A 23,071-nucleotide genomic window follows, 5' to 3' on the forward strand; every position below is an offset into this window, starting at 1 on the left:
TGTTGACTTTTTAAACGCAATAGTATTTCTCTTAAAAAACTTACTTGTGTAAGCATACTGATTCTGGTACTAAAATATCTATAAGATATTGTTATTTTTATAAATTGGTGTGGATCTCCTCTTTGAATCGTGTGCATCATTTATTGACTAATGAGTGTATTGCAGATGTCTAACACTCCTCTCGGATAAGCCTACGGCTGCTCAACCACACTAACCCCCTAGAAGAGCACATTGGGATTGCTAGAGCAAGTTCATGTCCACTAGTAAGGGAATATATGGACTCTTTGCACGATATAACTCTTTGGTATATCCTATAAAGAGCCAGCAACAATTGTCGATACCATTTCCAAAAGAAAATTTGTCAGACTCTGAACCTTGCTTGCAGTCTCTGGATGTGCGTTATGCTTTGTGTTGGGTTGCTTTGCCTTGCCTAGTCCCTTCACAGCCTTTGCTTGTTTTAAGCAGTGCCTTCCTCTTGCACGTACACCGCTAATGCACATCCTATAGAGCTAAGCAGCTTTCTCCTATAAAGTTCATTACCGGCAGCTCCTCCTGCCAGGCTCGTCAACTTTTCTCCTAATCTTGTCTATAAATCTTGTCCAAGGCCTCCCAGTGGTAGAACAGTCATGATTATGACCAGCTCACCACCAAAAGAACACTGGTACTGAAACGGACAAGGGGAGTTGGGAGTCTGTGGCAAATGGGAGAGTCCTAGAGTTCTAAGGAAACTGCCCAGTCGCTACTTGTGCGATGCCAGGCTACATGTCATGAAATCTTGGCACAATGACAAACATTTCTGCCTCATCCTTATACTCAAGTTACAGTTTTTGCACTTTCCAGGTGTTCAGTTCTGCGACCAGCTCTGACCAGATCTGCACTTTTGTGATTTTCTACACAGGCTGGTCAAGCTAAAGTCTTTGGGACAAGTGTGAAGGAAGGAAGGAAGGAGCGGGGTGGGGAATCTTCTCTCAGAAGCAACCCAAAACAAGAACAAAAATCCTGGTGGGCCTGTTCCACTTTACTACCTGTTTAACCTATTAAGTTAGCCTCTCCCAGAGAATAATGGCCTCCTTTCTTAAATTCTGCATCACTCCACTGCCACACTCACTAAACGTTCCCTGAAATGTTCTTTGGGGGGGTTATTAGGGATTGGAAAGCCTGGCAATATACATGTGCTGTCTGTGCTTTTCCTTCAAGCCTTGATGTCATGTATTGGTACCCAATGCAAAAATGAACAGATTGTGGCTGTAGTCACATGCACTCACTTGCTCTTCATCCACAAGCACCCATTACATTAAAGCAATGCGCACACATGCAATATATTTACACCTGAAGTACACATATGTACACCTCACAGATGGGCAAAGAACTGTTGCAGGGAACAGACAGAATACAGGGAAGGCACAGGCCTGCCTTGCCTACAATATATTGGCTGCCAATACTGCCAGTCCCCTAAAGCCTGTGGAGATAAAAGCAGTCACTCCAAGAAAAGGAGGTTCACTTAGTGTGCCCTTCCGACCCATAAGCTCCACTATGGGTTTCAATATGCTGCGCGAAGGCCCCAGTGCACTTGCATGATTGAAATGTGTGCTGAGGTAGAAGTAAAAAAAGAACATGATCTGGGAACATTGAGGTAGGGCGCACAATCTAGAACTATTCAGGGGACCTTTCCTTGTATCAACAACTGTGTGCGACTGTACATCTCAGATCATGAGGCAGCAAGTGTCAGAAAGAGGAAGACTGGACAGAGAAGGCCTACCTAATCTATTTTTTAATGTGATGCGAGGGATGGAAAAGAGCTGGTGGTTCTGGGTTAGGGTCTTGGCAGGATAGTACAAAGAGATCCTCTTCTCTAGGTAACGAGGGCCAACCTTTTAATGCATTTTGCATATTATGACATATTGAAGTACAAAGAGTTGCACAAACTAACCTATTAATGATGATCATAATTCACTGGAATATATAAATTCGGACCATTGAAGTGTGGATTGAATCAGACTAGATGCACTCGTGATAAATAGTAGACTATTAGGAGAAGTACAATTAAAACGAAGATATTCAACCAAGACATTGACGCTAATTTGTTGCAATGAGCCCACAACTGCTTTTTAAACCATAAAACATAAAAGGAATATGTTACTTACCCTGTAAGCATCAATTCGTAGCATGTAGATTCATATGGTCAGCTTATTCTGCCATCTAGTATTGGGCTCGGACGGTTGCAAGTTATTTTTCTTCAAATAAGTGTTCGAGTCACAAGATATACTGACTCCTCCTCCAGTGTGTATTTCGCATGTTCCTAGGCTCTTTTATTAGATTGTTTTTAGCTCATCGGATGAGCATTAAGAAAAGGAGCAATATAGTAATAGAAGAGATAAAAAATACGCAGAAGAGTACGTATAATGTCTAGTATATAGAGTAGATTAGATCACTCTTCAAACAAAAGTCTCTGGGGAGGAGAGTGGGCGCATATGAATCTAAGACACTACACGCTACAAATAGATGCCTACAGGGTAAGTAACATTCTATTCATAGCATGCGTTGGTCATAGATGCTTATACTCAGCATCAAAATTAAAGCATTGCTCCCCTATGCGGTGGCTTTTGATTGGTTGAAGTAGATGTTTAAAAATTGACCCCTGCCCCCCTCACATCTTCCACAGGGCCGCCGTGGTCATCGCACCCGAATTAAGATGAACCAATCAATACACTTGTAGAGCGCGCTACTCACCCGTGAGGGTCTCAAGGCGCTGGGAGGGGCGGGGGGGGGGGGGCGGTGGTCCGCTACTGCTCGAAAAACCAGGTCTTGAGGTGGTTCTTGAATGTGAGGTGGTCCTGGGTCAGAAGTAGGTGGGAGGGGAGGGAGTTCCACATCTTGGCCGCCAGGTAGGAGAATGACCTTTCTCCGGCAGTGGTTCTGCGGATCCGGGGGGCGAGGGCGAGGCTGGCGGAGCGGAGTTTGCGTGTTGGAGTGTAGAACGTGAGGCGGTTGTTGAGGTATTCGGGGCCTATGTCGTGGAGCGCTTTGTGTGCGTGGGTGAGGAGCCTGAACGTGATCCTTTTGCTGACGGGGAGCCAGCACTTAGGCATGGGGCAGTCACCTGTTTGTGTCAGTGTTGCTCACTGTACTATATAGGGGTGGAAGGTATATTGTTATAATGTTTTTGTCTACAGTAATGTGTTTAACCCTGTCCTGAAGAGGCCAAAGAAAATCAGGCTGAGACGTGGTCACGTCGACACTCAGAGGAATCTGCAAAAAATTATGAATTTGTTGAATTGCTGTGTGCTACATTAGAACGAGGCCTATTTAGTAAACAGCCATATAGTGTCGCACTGGTCAGATTTCCTCAGAGTGGTTCTCTTAGAAATTATAGGGGGACACTTGTATGTTTAATTTGTGTAGGGTTTTTGTTGTGTTCTATTTTGTATCTGTTTTTTGCATGTATTAATAATTTTACTTTGCGTTATGTTTTCCACTGCTGACAAGCGCTAGTGCCCCTGTGTATATAAGATTGAGATACATATATGATGAATTATGGTCATGTCAGAGAGTAATTAAATGTACTCGACTCATTTAAAGTATCCTGCATCATTTCCTTTTATACCATTTTTTGTTTGTATAACAATATGATCTGCTGTTGGGTAATTAAATTGAGGGGTGAAGCAGGGCTGGTAATTTACCTCAAATTTCTTTTTAGAATTAAGAAAAGGAAATGCTGCTTTTATGATTTGCTTTAAAATATTTTTTGTAAAACTTTTTTTTTAAATGAATTTTGGGATCCCACTCATGAAAATAATGGACAATCACATCACAAAAAAGCAGTTACGATTAAGCCATCTGTTACTGTTTTAGATAAACGAATCACACTCCTGGAACTTATCTGAGGTCTAGTGCTAATTTACAAAACCAGTAATCCAACATTCACTCTTACCTTCAGCCAATTATGGGACCTCTTGGCGATTTCATAGGTGGCATCCTGTTCCAGTGTTTTCACCATCAGACCCTCACAGGAATCTAAAAACCAGATCAAGATGATACATTATGCCAGTGCTGAGAAAGAAATGTCCAGTACAATCACCAGTGAAAGGCAGTTTGCATTATGCATGTTTCTAGCTAACCCCCAGCTCATCCAAGTCCTTGTGAAGACCCCTGAAATGAGTTCCATAGTAAAGTTATGTTATGTTATGTTAAACCAAATTTAATACCGCGCACATACACCAATTGGTTTCTTGGCGCTCAAAGACCAGTGGATAAGGGCACAAGGGGGTGGGTGCAGCTAGCCATGGGCAAGGCGGAACAGATGTGTTTTCAGGGTTTTGCGAAAGGAGGAATAATCGGAGCTGAGCCGGATGGAGAGAGGGAAGGAATTCCAAGTGAACGGGGCAAGAAAGGAGAAACAGGCACCACCGTGCTTCTTACGTTTAAACCTAGGAGTGATCAAAAGATTGTAAGCAGAAGATCTGAGGTGTCGAGAAGGAACATAGGGGTGCTAGCGGAGGGAGATAAAGACAGGAGCAGAAGCAAAAAGAGATTTGAAAATAGTACATCCCAGTTTAAAGATGCAACGTTGCGCAACAGGGAGCCAGTGTAGGGTTTTCAACAGCGGGGTGACATGTTGGTGTCTGGGCTGCTGATAAATTAATCTGGCTGCCTGGTTTTGCACCAATTGGAGGCGTTGGAGATGGTATGCCGGGATCCCCACGTATAGACAGTTGGCATAGTCTAAACGTGAGGTGACCAGGGCCAAGATAACAAGGGTGAGAGCCTCTGGTGATAGGAACCTTCGGATCTTCCCGATTCTGCGGAGATGGTAAAAGCAGGCCGAGGTAACAGCGTTGATGTGCGGCCGCATCGAAAGGTCGCTAGAGATGGTAACACCCAGGCTCTTCACGGAGTTAACTGGGCAGGGAGGGGGACCAAGGGCAGGGGGCCAGAAATTGGAAGTCCAAGGATGAGGGGGCCCGCCAATCAGGACCAGCTCTGTCTTGCTCGGATTGAGCTTCAACTGGCTGAAGTTCATCCACTCATAGATGTTAAGCATTGTGGTTTGAAAATTAGAGCAAGAAAGAGGAGAGGGGTCGATAGGAAAGATAAGTTGCAGATCATCTGCATAGTTAAAAGTGGTAGCAGAAGAATGACGAAGAGAGACAAGGAGGGGCTGCATATAAAGATTAAACAAGAGAGGGGACAAGGCAGAACCCTGGGGAACACCACAGGAAAGTGAAATACGAGGAGCAGAAAAGGAAGACAGATGTACCGATTGGGAGCGTAGTTGGAGAAAAGATACAATCCAAGACAGGGCCAGGCCAGAAATGCCAGCATTTCTGACACGGTCGACCAAGATGTCGTGGTCGACCGTGTCAAAAGCGGCCGAGAGATCGAGTAACACTAGGGCCTGGGCCATGTTCTTGTCAGGCCCCTGTCTCAGCGTGTCCATAACCGCCACCACCACTGCCTCCGTAGAATGGAACGGTCTGAAACCTGCCTGTTGGTCATCGAGGAAGTGAGTTTCCTCGATGAAAGAGCTCAGGCATCGGGTGACATAGGTTTCCAAGACCCTCCCCAAATAAGGGAGGAGGGAGATAGGACGGTAGTTGCCCAGGACTGCAGGGTCAGAGCCGGGTTTTTTTAAGATAGGTACCACCACAGCGCTTTTAAAAGCGGAGGGGACAGAGCCTGTGGAAAGTGAGCGATTTAAAAGGTCAAGGGGAGTGCCGGGACAGGCCATAAAGGCATCTCTTAGGATTTGGGGAGGGCAACAGTCATTAGGGGAACCGGAGCCAACAGCCTGGAGTAAAGAACGAAAAGTATCCAGGGAGATAGGGGGGAATTCATGCAGAGAGTGAGGATTCGGAGAAGGGAGGGCGCTGGCCTGAGACATGGTAGTAGGGGGGATATTGTTTTTGATCATGGAGATTTTATCAGAAAAAAAAGCATTAAGGGAGTCACACAGAGCTTGTGAGGGTTGAGGCTGAGGAGTAACACGGTCAGGTAGGGAGAGTTCAGCTACAATAGAGAAGATTTCTTTTGTTCTGGATGCAGAGTTGATAACTTTCTGAGAATAGTGGGAAGATTTGGCCAAAATAGTAGACTTTTTATAGGATTTTAGTAGATCAATATAAATAAATTTTAATGAAGGATCATAATTACGCCTCCAGCGGCGCTCAGCCTGTCTAAGAAGGAGTTTATCAGCCTTCAGTTGATCGGTAAACCAGCGCTGAGCGTCATGAGGACGTTTAGCTTTGATATTTTTTACGGGAGCGACCACATCACTGGCTAGAGACAGCCATTGGTCCAAGGTGGCTGCTTGAGAGTTCAAGTCAGGGAGGTCAAGAGGGAGTGTAGAAGTAAGGGTCGAATGAAAAAGGGAAATATCGGCATGCTTCCAGTTGCGTGCCGAAAAGTTAGAGGCTGATGGGAAGCGGGTAGGAACTAATGATTTTAGGGAGAAAGAAATAAAAAAGTGATCGGACCAGGTGCAGGGGTAGACCACAGGAGAAGAGATATCCAAATTGGTGCTTGGATCTAGCAACCCACCACTGTCCAGTGGACTTCATGCAGGATTTGACTGTTACCAGTGTGAACACCACCATTTTTACATAGTTATATAAAAAAATCTATAGGGTATAAAGCTAACACCTTATTAGTTTTTAGGTTGAGCGTACGACCTCGTGTATACTTTAGTACTCATCCCTCTCTGTGGGCCAGATACCATTCCTTGCTTCTCATTTGTTTGTTTTAATGTCCTTTCAAACTCCTTGCTTTCTAGTGGTCAGCCCTGCGCCTCTTTGTCCCTCCTTTTTTCCTCCAAGGAGCAGGGACTTAGTACAATATCATTATACTTTGTTCTGTTGATCTGCTCGTGGGCGGGGGAGGAGGGGGGGCTATTTTATTATGTTTTCAACCTCTGGTTACACTGTGGGTGCTCAAACGCAACTGCTTAAATGTTATTGCAACATTCTTGGCTACTGGCTGAGGAGTTGGAAGTTTCTCTTCATCAGTTTTAGTGCGGAGACCAAAATGTTTCCTTCTGGAAAAATGTCCCTTTTAAAATGTGCATTCGAATGTAATACATTAAATAAAAGCACAACAAGAAAACAGGGCCAGCACAAGAGCTGTGCAATCGCACTGGACACTGACTTCAGAGGGACAATGTTTGAGTTTATTTTGCTTTTAAAAGCTCTCCACACATTCCTGGCCTACTGCAATTTCCAGACAATAAAAATGTCAAGAAAACTACAGCGATTGATGTTCTTTCTGGAGAGATCAGACCTAGTGGGAGAAGTACATATATCAGCTGTGAAGAAAGTGTACCATGCAGATAACAAAGTACATAAAATGTAAATAGGTCAATGGGTTACTGCTCTTCTGTTACTTGCAGCTTATAAGTTAAAATCCTAACAGAACAGTGAATTTATAACGGTCATCAAAGAACTGCATGCACTGCAAAGTAAAGATTAGAGGAGATATTAAAGTTGCAAAAATGGTTCATCTGGATGGAAATTGATTATTTTTATTTAAGAGAGCCTTCAACTATGCTGTTCTGTTTTCAATTATGAGTGTGTGCTTCTGGGGCCCAAGCACTCTTTAGCAATGCTGTCTACCAATATGCATGACTTGTGACTCCTACACCCTGTAGTCCTGTGTGTTATGTAACATTTCCTTTACACTAATGTTTGCACTTATGATTGATGGTTTGTGTGTAATTTGTGTGTGATGCAAAGTGCTCTGACACCCTAAACTGGTATATGCGGCGCTTTATAACTAAATAAATGCATTTGAACATTAGTGGTAATGGAGCCTTAAGGGACACTGTTAAAGGGTGGTGGTGAGGGAATCTGCATCACTCAGCCCTACCTCAACATCACCTGAGCTCTGTCTCAGCATCAACACAGCACCACCTCCTCATCAGTGCATCACCACCTTATCAGCACTGCACAACACTATCTCAGCATCAGTGCACCACCTCCAAAGCAGCCCCACCTCAGCATCAGCGCACCACTACCTAAGCACAGCACCAACTCCATATCACTCAGCACCACCTGATCATCAGCCCAGCACCACCTCTTAAACAGTGCAACACCACCACCTCAGCATCACTCAGCACCACCTCAGCACAGCACTGCCACCTCATCAGTGATCCACCACCAGTGCAGCACCAACTCAGCATCTGTGCAGCACCACCACCTCAGCACTACCTCCTCCTCAGCGCAGCACCATCTTTGCATCTGCACAGCACTACCTCCTGAGTGCACCACCAACTCCGCACCAGCGCAGCACCTCATCAACATCAACACATCACCATCTCAGCATTAGCAGAGCACAATCTCTGCATCAGTGCACCACTACCAACGCAGCACCCCCTCAGCAGCAACTCAGGACCTATGAAGCACCACTTCAGCACCAACTCCACATCACTCGGCACCAGCACAGCACCACCACCTCTGCATAACTCAACACCACTCATCATCACTCAGGAAGCACCACCACATTATCACTCGCCACCACCACATTATCACTCGCCACCACCACATTATCACTCGCCACCACCACATTATCACTCGCCACCACCACATTATCACTCGCCACCACCACATTATCACTCGCCACCACCTCATTATCACTCGCCACCACCTCATTATCACTCGCCACCACCTCATTATCACTCGCCACAACCTCATTATCACTCGCCACCACCTCATTATCACTGCCACCACCTCATTATCACTCCCCACCACCTCATTATCACTCCCCACCACCTCATTATCACTCCCCACCACCTCATTATCACTCCCCACCACCTCATTATCACTCCCCACCACCTCATTATCACTCCCCACCACCTCCTCATCATCAGTGCACCACCAACTCAGCATTAGAACAGTACCACCTCTGCATTTGCATAGCACCATATCCACATCAGTGCACCACCACTTCAGCACAACACCACATCAGCATCACTTATCAACTGAGCACCAGCTCAGCACCACCAGAACACCAGTGTAGCAGCACCAGCTCAGCTGGACTCAGCACCAGCATGGCACCAACTCAGCATTAGCAAAGCACTATCACCACCAGCTCAGCACCAAAGCAGCACAACATCAGCACATCATTACCTCAGCACAGCACCAACTCATCATCCAGCACCACCTGAGAACCAGTTCAGTGCCACCTCAGACCCAGCGCACCACCTCAGCCTTACTAAGCACCACCTCAGCCCTACTCAGCACTACCTCAGTATCATTCAGTATCACCTCATCAGTTCACCACCAACTCAGCATAGCACCACATCAGCACCAGCACAGTGCAACAAACATCAGCACAGCATGTCTCCATCAGTGCACCACCACCACCACCACCACCACCACCTCAGCAGCAACTCAGCACCCATGCAGCACCACCTCAGCACCTCCACTGCACCACCACCTCAGCATGACTCAGTGCCACAGCGTCACTCAGCATCACCTCAGCATCACTCAGCACTACCTCAGTAACATTCAGTATCACCTCCACACCAGCACACAACTATCTCCGCTTCACTTAGCAATAACAGTTTCATTTAGCATCACCTGAGCATCACATCTGTACTTGCACACCAACACCTCAGCACCACTTCAGCATTACTCAGCACAACCTCAGTGTGCCCTCAGAATCTGACATCTGCTGATTCTCTCCTAGTGTACGTTCGCTGCTCATGTTGTAATTCAGGTAGTATTTCTCAACCTCCACCCTCCTAATGTTTATCGCTGCATAAAAAACAAAGCAATAACAAACAAGCATTACAACAGACAGGAGGAGATTGCCAGCATTGCAAGGACAAAAAATACTGGGAGACATTTTTTGATAATTCAGAAAGAGTCATTCGATTGTATACAATGTCTTCTTTAAACTCCACTACATAACACTCCACAACACAAAATACCACTCCACACACGTACACTCCATTACACACAGTCTCACACCACATAATTCCAATACACTAAAAAAAATTACAATCCACATAATACAAAGGCACACAATATCACATATTTCCCACCACACAATCCCACAACTAACAAGTGCAATCCAACCCACATAATTGGTACACACCACATACATCCACTCCAATCCATAACACATAAGAGACATTTACAATGCCAATAGCTCAACTCTCTTTTTTAAATAAAAACCTCATAGATCTGATGCTTAGCTTCTACCTACTTGTTATTTTCCGTCACCAAAAACGCAAATCTATACACAAAGTTCCACAAGTTACATGCCACACAATTCAGCTCCATACATTTCCAATCCTAACCACGTAATTTTACACCAAACCACATAATACAACTCAACACAGTGACAACACCACATACATCTAATCCACACCACACCACTCCACATTGTGCTGCAAAATTCAACTGCACACCACATAATTAAACTGTACAAGTTACTACTCGACAATACCACTACACATAATGCCACTGCACTGATTGCCACAAAATTGCTAACCATATATTTCCACAGCACACAATGCCACATAATGCCACTACACAAATCCACTCCACACCACACAACTAACTAATCCAATCCACATTGTTCCACTACACACCACATACATACACTCCATAACACATAAGTAAAATACATTGCCAATAGCTTCAACACAAACAAATGCGAGACCGACTGCAGTTCCAATGCTTGTTATTCATTGTCTTACTAATTTCCCATCTTTTACACAGATCTGCTTCCACACCACAGATGGTGTGGACATTTTTAGTTCTTTTTTTGCTATAAAATGGTTGGTTAGACAAAAGTCCTTATGAACAACATACAAAAGTACATTTGTTACAGTATTGAAAATACAGAGCAATAGGATTTATGGTTATATGGCCTTAAAATACAAACGCAGAGCATTATAGTTTTACAGCTTCATGTAAAAAAAATGCCTACTCGTAGAGACAATAAGAAACAGCCCAGACAAAAAAAGATTACTACAACAGTTATTAAGCAACTCTTACCCAATATTGGTTGCAAATGAAGGCTTCCAACATATTACCAATAGGGTGCATACAGGGAGAGTACGCCTACTATGATGAATATGCTGCTCTCAAGGCAGCAGCAAACATGCGGTGACCTGAGGGCAGCACTTTCAGTGAAATGTGGAGCAGCTGCTCTAAAGCCGCTCTATGCTTCACAGTGCATGCATGTGCCGTGCCTGCCCTTTGAAGAGGGGGGATAGATCGTCTTGCAGGCAGGTGCAGTGAGCGACTGCAGCCACCTGCTGGTGGGTTGGGGTCCCTTAGACTCCTCCAGAGAGCTGCCTTTCAAGGGCACACTGTCAGGGCATGTTTACCTCTTCACCTGCGCCTGTAATATGGCATGGCATAAGTCAACAATGCATGCTTTCACAAAACATTTTCTTAATATAGGTATCGCAGAGGCAAGGTGCTTCCCTCATTTGCATGGGGCCACACCCCTATGCAAATGAGGGAACACCCAGCCAGCGCTATTAGTATTACAGAAGAGGCTGTACAAGCTTCTACAACCCCTTCTGGAATAACAGGGTGCCCCGGGGTGCACACGCCCATTGGGTCCCCAGGGCACTTTCCGTACTAAGGCCCCTCATGGCACGATACAAAGGGAAAGTGAGTAAAGTGACAAACTATCTGCAAGAAGATTACAAGAGCACTAATTTGCTCACGACTCAGCAATTTCAAGTGTGTTTGAACTTATTTGAAAGCAAGGCCCAGTCTCCTCTTCATAATTAAGGGCATTATGTGGGATCCAGAGTATCGTGTAAATAGCAACTACAAATGAATCACTCACAGACTATCGCAGGGATAAGTAAAAAAAAAAAAAAAATCCATTATTTAAAAAAAAAAGTGGTAAGGATGTGGGTAGCAATAAAGGGGGGGCAGCGTAATTGTACGGTTATGGAAAGGTAAAGGGAGGTGAGGGTCATTTTAGGATTACGGGGAGGTAAAGATAAGTTTAGGGTTCAGGGGAGAGCAGATGTAAATAGAAAAGATACAAAAATAAAGGGGGGCTTGGCGGTTCCCCCACTATATATTTATCTATAAACGCACACACAGACTCACACGTATTTATTAATTAAGAAGGGCGTTAGTGAGTCCCAGCTCCCCAAAATATATATATGTATTTTGTTCAACGGAAATAGGCAAATCCTTGATTAGTCTATTCAAAATTATGTACGAAAGTCAGTTTCCTCATCCCTAGGTTCATTAACGTAAATTAAGTCCACCTCCTCATTCTTGGTGCCAGAAAACCCTGCTGTTTCACCTCTCATCCCTGAAGCCGCTCCTCTTGGTAAAGAAAGTTTTTCGAAAGCAAAAAGACCTTCATAGGAGACTAGCTTTGAAAGCCTAGATTACCTATAAGAGACCTATATGCATATTGTGCCTGCCAGCACACTGGAGGATAAAAACAAGGTTTACTCAAGAGGATTGGGCTGCGGGACCCAGACCAATGGGATTCAGACTCCTCTGAGGGCAACAGAGAACAGCCATGACAAGTGGATGACACTGGGGAAGGTTCTTCCAACACTCTTATTCACTCAAACTATCTCCTCACACTTTTGGTCCAGAAGACATTCTCCCTCGTTCTTCAGATTGATTTCTCTCTGAAAAAAAACTGCAGCCTATGTTCAAGCAGGACTCTGAAAGCCAAAGTCTCTCACAAAAGAGGTCCGCAACTGCTTTAAGGTGGAATGTCCCCACCTTCTGCTCGATGGCAAAGTCACAGAGCCCCAGAGATTGATCCCACATGGTCATCCTTTCTGGGCAAATACGTCAAAAAAATCACCAAAAAGGACATCAACAGGTCTCGGTGGGCCTGTCAAGATAAACTTCTTGACCTTTCAGGACCCCTCTACAAATTCCTGGAGGAAGCCTTCTCAGTCAAGAAGCAAGGGACACCTATTGATCTTGGCTTCTTTGCTGGTTGGGCCCAATGGTCCATTTGTTTATGCGAGAATCCAAACTGCGCTAGCTAGCTCAACAGAAAGGAGCAGGTCTAGCCTCTTTCGCATTGACCAGAAGCTATGTGATTTGGTCACTAATTAGGCAGGTCGAGTGGCCCGAGGTCAATTAAGTAAAGAAGTAAAAAAAAGAGTTCGCCACAACCTTCACATAGAAAGTGATCAAACATCTCATAAAAAGGCTTCAACCAGACACTATTTAACAGGGTCAGCAGAGGGTGTTCTGCTGGCCGAAACGCTTCCCAGTCCTCTTTTCAGGTTTCCTAAGGGGAAAAGGCACTCGGGGAAAATTACTAGCACAGAGAAGTCTTCTTCCCATTTCAACCCAGACCCTACAGTAAAAGAGGTTACCACAAACATCCCAGAGGAGGAACACACCATCCCCTTTCCTTCTTCCTTGGATGAGATTACATTTTTTCCATTCCCAAAATAGGGGAAAGTTTTCGCCTGTTTTTCAAGAACTTCTAGACGCATGGGTCCTGCAGAAGGTTCGATATTTCGACCTAGAATATTAGGACACTCCTTGTCAAAACTCCTCCCTCACTCCCTCAAACCACTTCAATTTACTGTCGAGAAACAAATCTTTATTGTATCAAGAAATCCAATCTTTGGTTCAAAAGAAAACAATTTGTAGCACAACTGAACACCCCAACAGCAATATCATTATAGCCAGTCATGGCCGGCATGACTTTTGGGGGTCATGTGAAGGGGTGGGGGGGGGGGGGGGGGGGAGTCATGCAGGGAAATGGGAGAGGGGAAGGGGGGGGGGGAGGCGTGAGGGAAAGAGTTTATTTATTAATAATAAAAAAATTAAACGTACCTTCCCACCGGCTGGGTCCCGCATCTTCTCTGTTCCTGCAGGAACAGAAGGCAGGCAGCCAGGATCCCTCCCCTAAGCCAATCAGCGTTGTGATTGGTTGGGACACCGCCCAGCCAGGGGCTTACAGGGAGGCCATGTTCTCCATGCAGGCAGCCTACATGAAGAAGGGCAGAGTGTGCTTGAATGGTTTGGGTGGCCTCAGAGGGCACACCACTAGTCCCCTGCTTCCCGCACTGCAAGAAAGCAGTGGGGCAACGCTCCTCAGCCCTAGTGTAGGAGCTGCCCCAATTTATAGCAGACAAAACAAGCATTTGCAATGCAACAGGTCTTGCATTACAGCTGGAGACCAGATCATCTTGCTCTTGACACGGATTCCTTTTGCCAACACTGGACTGGGCACAACTACGCATTTCCCCATTTACAATACTCCTTTGAGTGAGATGTCAGACCAGGAGACAAATGGCTCAGGTCATCCTAATAACTATTATGGAGAATACAACCTTGGTTCTCTATTCTACTAGAGGTATTGTGCGAGCCTCCCCTGCTTCTCCATCTCCTCCCAAAGCTGCTATTGGAACCTCTACAGAAACCACATCCCTTGGTCCTTCTGAACCAGCTTCATCTAATAGTATGTAATCTTTCAGGTCTGGCTGCCGAGTGACAGACCTTTCGAGCCAAGCCCTCTTCGTGCTTAAGGCCTGGTCAGACTCCATCCACAAACGTTATCAATCAGCATGGAATAAATAGGTGGACACGCCGGTGCTCTGAACGGGACCTTGATACTGTGGTTGCAGATGTGACATTTGTTTTCACCTTCTTAGCTATTCTGGAAACTGAAGACATCCTACAAAACAGTCAATATCGGCCATCTCTGCAGGGCACACTCCAGTAGCAGATCAGTGAGAGAACATCCCCTAGTTACTAAACTCCTTTTGGGTTTTTAGGAGAGCTACATCTGATTTCCAAGCCCTCCACCCTACCAAAAATTTCTATTGTTTGTTTTCTCCAACAATGACCAAAAGATTATCTTTATTCAGAAAACAAGTGCCAGCCAAACGGGATATACTACTGTGCCTTCCATCCCATCAAAGAGTCTCTGATATTAAAGCTCGGGATCTTGCAGGTAAGTACTCATGAAAGAGTTGCTTTATCATGACAAAAAGAATAACTGATGGAAACATATCAATCTTTCCCCACAGATTCCATTTTTATGTTCACTTGTTTACAGGCATATGAAAATGCCACGAGAGAGCTCTACTTCTCCGCCTGGTCCTCTTTTCATTTGACTTCTATGACCTCACAATTCATTTGTGGTACCTACACCAGCCAGTTGGGTCCACTGGATTTTTTTCTCAGGCTGTTATGGATATGTCTAAATTTGGGGTCCATTCCATGAGGGGGGGCTATTAACTACAAATCCTCCCAATAAGACAAGAGCTTACAGGCTGTTATGTGCATGGCTGTTAGGTCATCAGATGCTGACTTTTAACAAGTTTACTATAAACCAGTTTCTGCAGCAGCAGGAGGAGCAGGAAGCCGCCGAGCTGAACGCCGAGCTGAACATCGGAGCCGGAGCCAGAGCCACGAAAGGGACGGAGAAGCGAAAGCATTGTGCGGCGGTTTGCAGCGAGTCAGAGCTGCGTGAGCTGTCTTGCAGCGGCTGAAGTAGGCTGAAGCAGCTGAAGGCGGAGCTGCGAGAAAACCACCGAGCAGCGGCCGGAGCCGCGAGAGTCTCCTGCGGCGGTCGGAGCCGCGAGAAAAAGAACAAAAAAACCGCCTTGCAGCAACCAGAGCCGCGAAAGCCTTCAGCAGCGGCTGGAGCCACAAAAGGCATTTGACAAGCGGCGGAGCCGCAAAAGACTGCAGAGCAGGAGTGATAGGAGCCACGAGAGCTTCGGAGCGGCGAGGAGTTTGGTCTGCACTAGTGGCGTCTGCAGTGGGAGCGCCTAGGAGATCAGAGCAACTGAAACCAGGTGTGTACAGCAGAGAGGAGCAGCAGAGCTCGGTGCTTACCCACTGAGACCTAGCAGGCATTTGTGAGAGTGAGCAGGCACACGAGATCAGGAGACCTGGTGACCAGGAGCCACGAGCAGAATAAAGCGGTGGTAACATCTTTGCCTGTCTGGACGGTAAGCCCCCAGCATATGTAGCGCCTGCCACAAACAGTCTGCCGCATGCAGTTGTATGAAGTTGTATCTGACCAACATAACAGCATAACAGCATAACACGGATCTCAGAATACAGAGTATACAGAGTACTGAACCCTGAGTAGGATAGAGCCGATACACCCCCACACTGTTGTGTTTTGCCGGAAGAGGAGGAGCTCGCAGAGACGCGATTGCGGAGCCCACTGCCTGCTGCTGTAGGGGACCCACGCCTCCCTGCAGCGGGTCACGGGAGGTCACGGGAGCAGCGCATCACCGACGACACCCCCATATGATACACACTGTTGTAAAACAGGAGAAGAGACGCAGCGGCGAGTGGAGGAATTAAGCGCTTGGAGCCCGCCAGGAGCCAGCAAAACGGGGAGCCAGCAGAACAAAGGGACAGAGGAAGGAGCAGCCGAGGACATAGGACTTTTGGGAGCTCGAGAGAGGCCAACTGAGCCTGTGCGCCAGGCCCAGGGAAGCTACGTGCCTAGCCAGGCTGGGCCACTTATTTAACTGAGCTTTGTTCACATACCCCCCAACCTCGCCAAGTCTACATCATAACAATCACCACCAACCACGACTAGAGTCTTGACAGGGGACCAAGGGGACCGCGAGGTCCCAACGGGGGAAATGAGATCGGGAAAAACGCGACAACATGTGGAGAACAAAAAATCCCAAAAAAAACTAAGAAAGACAACCACGGAACCCAATGCGTCATCAGGCATAGGGCCTGAATCAAACCCCAGGGAGAAACTGGTATCTGCACCAACCCCTGAGTTAAAACCAGACCCCAGACCGAAATCTGGTCTCCTAAATTTCTTTTATCTCAAGGACCCAATGGCGGCGATCTACGCACAGACCGCGGAGGCGGGTAAGTTACTGAGTCCCATCGCGCCATTGAACGCATCCTCCCCCCGGGCCAATAATTTGCAGAATATGCCACATAGCGATACAGGGTGCGCACCCCCCCCCACCGGTTTTGGGCACTAACAGTCAAGGCAAACAAGAGTTAGTCAGTCATCGCCCAGGTGCATGGTTCCTATACACCCGCAGCCACAAACGAAATAGAGGGAGGTAACGCCGAAAAGAATACTATAGATAAATGCCTCGTGAAGGACATCAGGCCGAGCGAGAATAAAAGTGAGGCAATCGTAGCCCCACCAGAGAACAGAGACCACGGAACAGCGAGTAAGAGCGAGCATGAGGCTAATATAGTCAATAATAACCAATCCATCACATCTGGGCCAGAAGGAGACCCATGGTTAAAGCCTCTCTTCCTATCCAATGACTCCCAACTTGAGGAACTCTCAGAGAGAATTATTAAGTATATCGACTCACAAGGAAGAACGCCGCGAGAAGAATACGGCTTTGACGGCCGACATCTGAGTCCTGTTATGCGGGTCTCAACCCCGCGCGGCATAAGGCCAAATAGTGACCAACAAAAAGGAGGCACAAATGACAGCTTCATCATGCAGGCAATCCAACCACACCACGCTCATACTGACCCAATTACAATCTCATCTGGGAGCGCGTCGGACATAGAGCCCAAGGATCCAAGTAAAACCCAAAACGCCGAGCCCGCCACGTCATGGACCCAACCCTGGCTAAGCACTCTAGACCAAGTAATAAGGGTGCTGAACTTCCAATCAAATAAAATGGAAGTCCAGATCGACCTCATTACTTTGATGGCTGGGCATATTTCAAGCATAAATACAAAATTGGACTCCCTTTCATTGCTCCTGTCAACACAGGGGAAATTAGAGCCCAAACCCAGCTGGAGCAACCAACAACGAACCTGCGGATGTGAAAGTATCATCGAAAAGCTGGCAAGCCTCCCGGCCATTTTGATGGACATTTTAGGGGAAGTAAAACAATCCCGTGGCCACAGCCTGATGACAGAAACTAAGCCAACCCCGGAGAATTCACAAACACTCAAGAGAAATCTCACAAACGGTCCAAAGACAAGAGATCTAATAAAGGACCAAGTACCATTACCAATGGAATGTGGCCCAGATAAAGGAGACCCAAATATTGAAGAAATTGAGGCATCCCACCAATCCACATTTGTGGAGCATCCATCAAAGAGACAAAGGAAAAGGGCAAGGAAGGCAAGGCTCAAATACAAGAACAAACAAAATACAGATCAGGGCAAAACATTTCCCATCTTTAACACCAATACTCACAAAGAAAAAAAAAACAACCTTTTGAATGGGCCGTCAGTGAGTGAGGAAATTCACCCAGACCGAAGCGACCATCCAAACACTTCACTCATATTAAGGGGCGATGGCCCCCGGTCAGGAGCCAAATCAACCAAATCTCCATCCACAAGTAATACCCCCGCAATACCGAACCATCAATCACAAGCTCCAGAACTGGAAAAAGAACAAACAAAGCCAAAACAGGGGGTTAAACAGGAAGGTATCGAGCAACATGAGCTGACCACAGCCCGGGTAAAAAACAGTTTGGATTCTAAACTTGTCTCCAAAGAGGGCCGCAATGCCGGCACAGAAATTACTATTGAGCAACAACCATCTATCACATTGGAAAGCAATGCTTATGAACCTCACGGCCCAGCGGCAACACTCGAACTTCAAACAGCCTCAACCCCCATACGAATCACAGTTCTGGCAAAGGAACGCAAATGTTCGTTATTACGAAGGGAGCAAAGTACGGTCCAAACGAAGTTAATCAACTTAGCTCAAACCCAAAAAATAGCAAACTCATGTGCGGTGGTACAGAATGCACAAGAACAACAACTAATTCTCCCCGTTTATGAGAAAATGCAACCTTGCAACCTACTGCTTTGTAAAACCGGAACATCACAAATGGAGCCAACTAATTACCCAGAACTGTCTGACTTAAAGCTAACTTTTATCCCCGAATATGTAACTAGGGGGGCGCAGGACTTCTTAAACCGAGGCAACCTGCTAAAACTGTTTAATGAATTACCGGCTTTAAAAGAAATCAGTTCCCAGGACCTCAACTCTGTTGAAATGCAACAAAACGCTAACAATGGGGCCATCGAGGAAACAGTTACAACTTGGGCCTCAAAGGACTTGGTAGAAAGGATATATCTTGAGAAACCGCAGTTTGAATCATGGGGAATATCTATAATGCGACATAAGCGCCCAAGGTACCCCCATCCCCTACAATCAAAGATAAGTGTCCAAGACAAGGGACACGGGAGCAGAGGTCAACACACCTCTTGTCTACGTGGTGCCAGGGCTTCTACGATAGAGCCTACAAGCGTAAGTTGTAAAGCTCAAAGAAACGGTCTTCACCACGCAGATAGAATGGATTGGTCATGGATACCAAATGTCCTTGGCAATAAAGCTACCTAACCCAGATCCAAAATGCCCCTTAAACCAGAGCAATGAAATGCTCCCACAGAATGTAATAAAGAATTCATCAGTTTCAATCTGTTCATGGAACGTGCATGGCTTTCGAGAAATGGCCCATGATAGTGAAACCAGAGTCTTTTTTCAACAACAAGACATAATTTTGATTCAGGAATCTTGGAAACTGCAATCAACCCCAGTCCAAGGTTTCCATGAACACCAAATATATGCAGAAAGACTCTCCATGCACGGCCATCCCCGTGGCGGACTATCAACTTATGTAACTCATAAATATAACTGGGCATCTGAGGAGATAGACGTTAGCTTGAAGTGGGCCCAAGTGATCAAAATCACCGAAGCATCGCCACCGGGGATTGACCCATGGAAACTGTTAATATTTAATGTCTACATCCATCCCGACAAAAAGGCACAAAAAGAAAAACACGCAACGTTATTGTCACTTATCAAGTCCATGCAAAGAACTTACTCGCATTACCCACTGGTAATTTCCGGGGACTTCAACAACGCTCTTATTGAACAAAACAAGGCAAAGGCGAAGATGACGGGAAATAGTAGTGGAAAAAAATTAGCATCCAGATTAAAAGATCATGGTCTGGTGATTATGAATGGCAACACTAAGGGGGACATGCCGGCAGCGGTCACATACTTGAGCGGCAGGGTCCATTCAATAATCGACTACTCCTTAGTAAGCAATGAATTAATCCCTAACATCAAATCATTCCGCATAGAACATCGGGTAGAAAGCGACCACTTCCCACAAATACTAACCTTGAACATCTCACCAAATACGGCGCCAACAACGACCGCACTTCTGCATCACGCATTAAATTTCAACCTGAAAAAACTAAAATGGTACGGAGAGGGGTTGGGCAAAATTACGGACTCAGTAAAAGCACATATAGCCAATCTCGGAACTCATCAGGAAGAGGACCTCGTAATTAGCTGGGAGCAAATGATTCAAGTTCTGCAGCAAAAGTTCCCTGCAAGGGAAGGGAAGCACAGTAACCTCAACACCAAGAAGGAGCCCTGGTTCAACATGGACTTAAGAGCCAAAAAAAAGAAAGGTCGCTAAGGAGGTCCGAGCCGTCGCAAGCCAAAAAACGTCGGGGCTAGTGGCAAACAAATCTAACCTGAGGGCAGCTAGGAACATTTACAGGAAGGCTTTGAGGGCCGCAAAGTATTCATACAAAGAATCTATTTGGTACAAACTGCTAACTGCGGGAAAACAACCTAATAGCAGGGTCTTCTGGGGCATCATAAACTAGCTTAACCAAGGGGCAAAAATCCGACAAGAAGCCGGGGTTGGAGCTGAAACTTGGAGCAGACATGTGCAAATCCTATATAGCAATTCCGATTCAGGTTTCGTTAATGATTCAGGGGCAGTTAAAGCCAACACGGAGGAACCAAAAGGAGCAACGAAGAAGGACCATTGGAAACCCAACCAGGAAAAACCCCTGAAGGGGTCAACATACCCAGTTGACTTAATCACTAAAACTGAACTAAGGTCTATAATTTCAAGACTAAAGTCAGAGGGTGCAGCAGGCCCAAACGGGCTTCCGAACGCGATATTCAAGCATGACCCGGATCTGTGGGCAGAAATTTTAATGCCACTGTTCAATCGAATATACAATCTCACTGAGATACCCGCCTCTTGGGAAGGAAGTATTATCCATCCAATTTTTAAGCATGGCGATCATCGCAATCCTGCAAATTTAGACTGATATCCTTACTAGACGTAGAGGCTAAACTCTATGCCTCATGCATTCTACGTGAACTACAAGCCTGGATATCAGACACAAAGATTATGCCAAAATATCAAACAGGCTTCAGGCAAGGAATGGGAACAACAACCAACCTGACATGCCTGTCTATCCTAACGGATCAAGCGATAACAAATGGCACACGGTTGTACGCCTGCTTCATAGACATCAAGTCAGCCTTCGACCGGGTTAACAGAGAGCGCCTGTGGAGTAAATTAGAGAGTTGGGGGATGCCTTACCAACTCCTAAGAGCCATTAAGGCCCTACATCACCGTACCTGGGTAAGAGTGAAGTTGGGAAACGGAAGCAGTACCACCAGCAGCATCCAAACGCCCCAAGGCTTAAAGCAAGGCTGTGTATTAGCCCCCACCCTTTTTAAACTTTTTCTCTCTGACCTCACAAGCGCGATTGAATCACCAGATAACCATCCTCCATCCTTGGCAAACAACTCAATACATTACTTACAATATGCTGACGATATTGTATTATTGAGCAAGACACCAATTGGCTTACAAAGAGCTATTAATAAATTAACTCTGTACCTAGAACGGGAAGGCCTAGCACTTAACAAAGAGAAAACCAAAGTGGTCCGCCTAGTTGACCGGCAAAACCTAAAGTACAAATGGATGGCACAAGGGGCACCAGTGAAAGAACAAGACCACTACAAGTACTTGGGAATTACAATAACAAAAGGAGCAAACTATAAGGACCACAAAATAGCACTTAAAGCGAAAGTCCAATCCTTAATCTTTGCGTATCGCTCTCTAAAAGAAAAAATGGATTGCCCCAACTACAATCACTTATTAAAAACAATGGCAGCACAGATTATGCCCACCCTATCCTATGGTTTAGTCACGTGGTGTGGCAAGGAGGTGGACCTTTTAAATAAATTACAAATTAAAATTTATAAAGCGGTCTTCAATCTTCCCAAATCTGCTTCAGCCGCACAAGTCAGGCTTGAATTTGGACTGCAAAATCAGAAATTCCGGAGCATGAGCGGCTTCGTGAACTTCTGCCACAAACTTAGATCCGCAGACCCAGACTCCCTGGACTGGCTAAGCTGGGAGGAAATTAAAAAATGGGGGGAAACTGAAACTATGAACAATTGGGGAAAGTATTTGACATTCTGCGTGGAAATGTTAGAGCTAGAAGTCGTTTGGAAATCAGGGACAGATACATTAAGTCTAAAAAAACTAGCAAACGCGGCAGCAAAATGGAAATCCTTTATTGAGGACAAAGAGTTACTGGCAAAACGGCGGCATGCCTGGACCATCTTGAACAGCTTCACAACCCCAAAAATACACGCATATTTAACATCCCACTTTAGTGGTCATCTAAAAAAGTCTTTCACAGCCTATCGGATGGGGTTGCATGTCACAAAGGATTTACTCCCGTCCTGGAAATCACCACACCAGACGAATCAATGTCGCCTTTGCGGATACAAAACCGAAACACTTGTTCACCTCTTCTGCCTATGTCCGGCCCTGATAAGACAGAGACGACTCTTATTGAAACCCATCTTCAATGCTCTAAACATTCGATCCTGTAGACACGCAATCACAAGCTGGCTCGGTGGCTCCAATATAATTTTAGCATGCCGTGGAGTCAAATTCTTGGCAGTAGCAAGAAAACTATTAGAACCAATCGAACAGGAGGACCACCCAGTTGGTGGGCAAACAGGGCCAGCCTAACCCCAGGACCACACAGGACCCGTCCCTAAACAAAACAAAAGCCGAGAGACCATAATTTTACCAAATTTTAATAAACCTTGTATTGTTATTTTATCATGCGAATTTTGTAACAATTTTAACTAATTATGCAAAATAAAACTTTGACAGTTTGACAGTAAGTTATCCCTTTTCGAATATTGTTGATCAGCTTTAAACAGATATTATCTGAACCTTTTGGTTCTGCCAAAGAATCAAAACATGTTTAGCAATCCTGTAGAAGATTTTTTGTTAGTCTTTTAAGGACACGGAGACGAAGATTAGCAATCCTGTAGAAGA

At 45.6% G+C, this 23,071-nt stretch overlaps 1 protein-coding gene across 3 annotated transcripts in view; it reads right to left on the minus strand.

Annotated features, from left to right (window-relative positions):
• Positions 1-23,071, minus strand: part of LIG1 (DNA ligase 1) — a 452,209-nt gene that overhangs the window by 38,354 nt on the left and 390,784 nt on the right. For all 3 annotated transcript variants that reach the window (XM_078654820.1, XM_078654821.1, XM_078654822.1), the window contains one exon: positions 3,932-4,014. In XM_078654820.1, the coding sequence (XP_078510946.1) occupies positions 3,932-4,014 (83 nt within the window). The remainder of the gene's footprint in view (positions 1-3,931; positions 4,015-23,071) is intronic.

This window comes from Lissotriton helveticus, chromosome 7 (genome assembly GCF_964261635.1).
Source record: "Lissotriton helveticus chromosome 7, aLisHel1.1, whole genome shotgun sequence".
Lineage (NCBI taxonomy): Eukaryota > Metazoa > Chordata > Amphibia > Caudata > Salamandridae > Lissotriton > Lissotriton helveticus.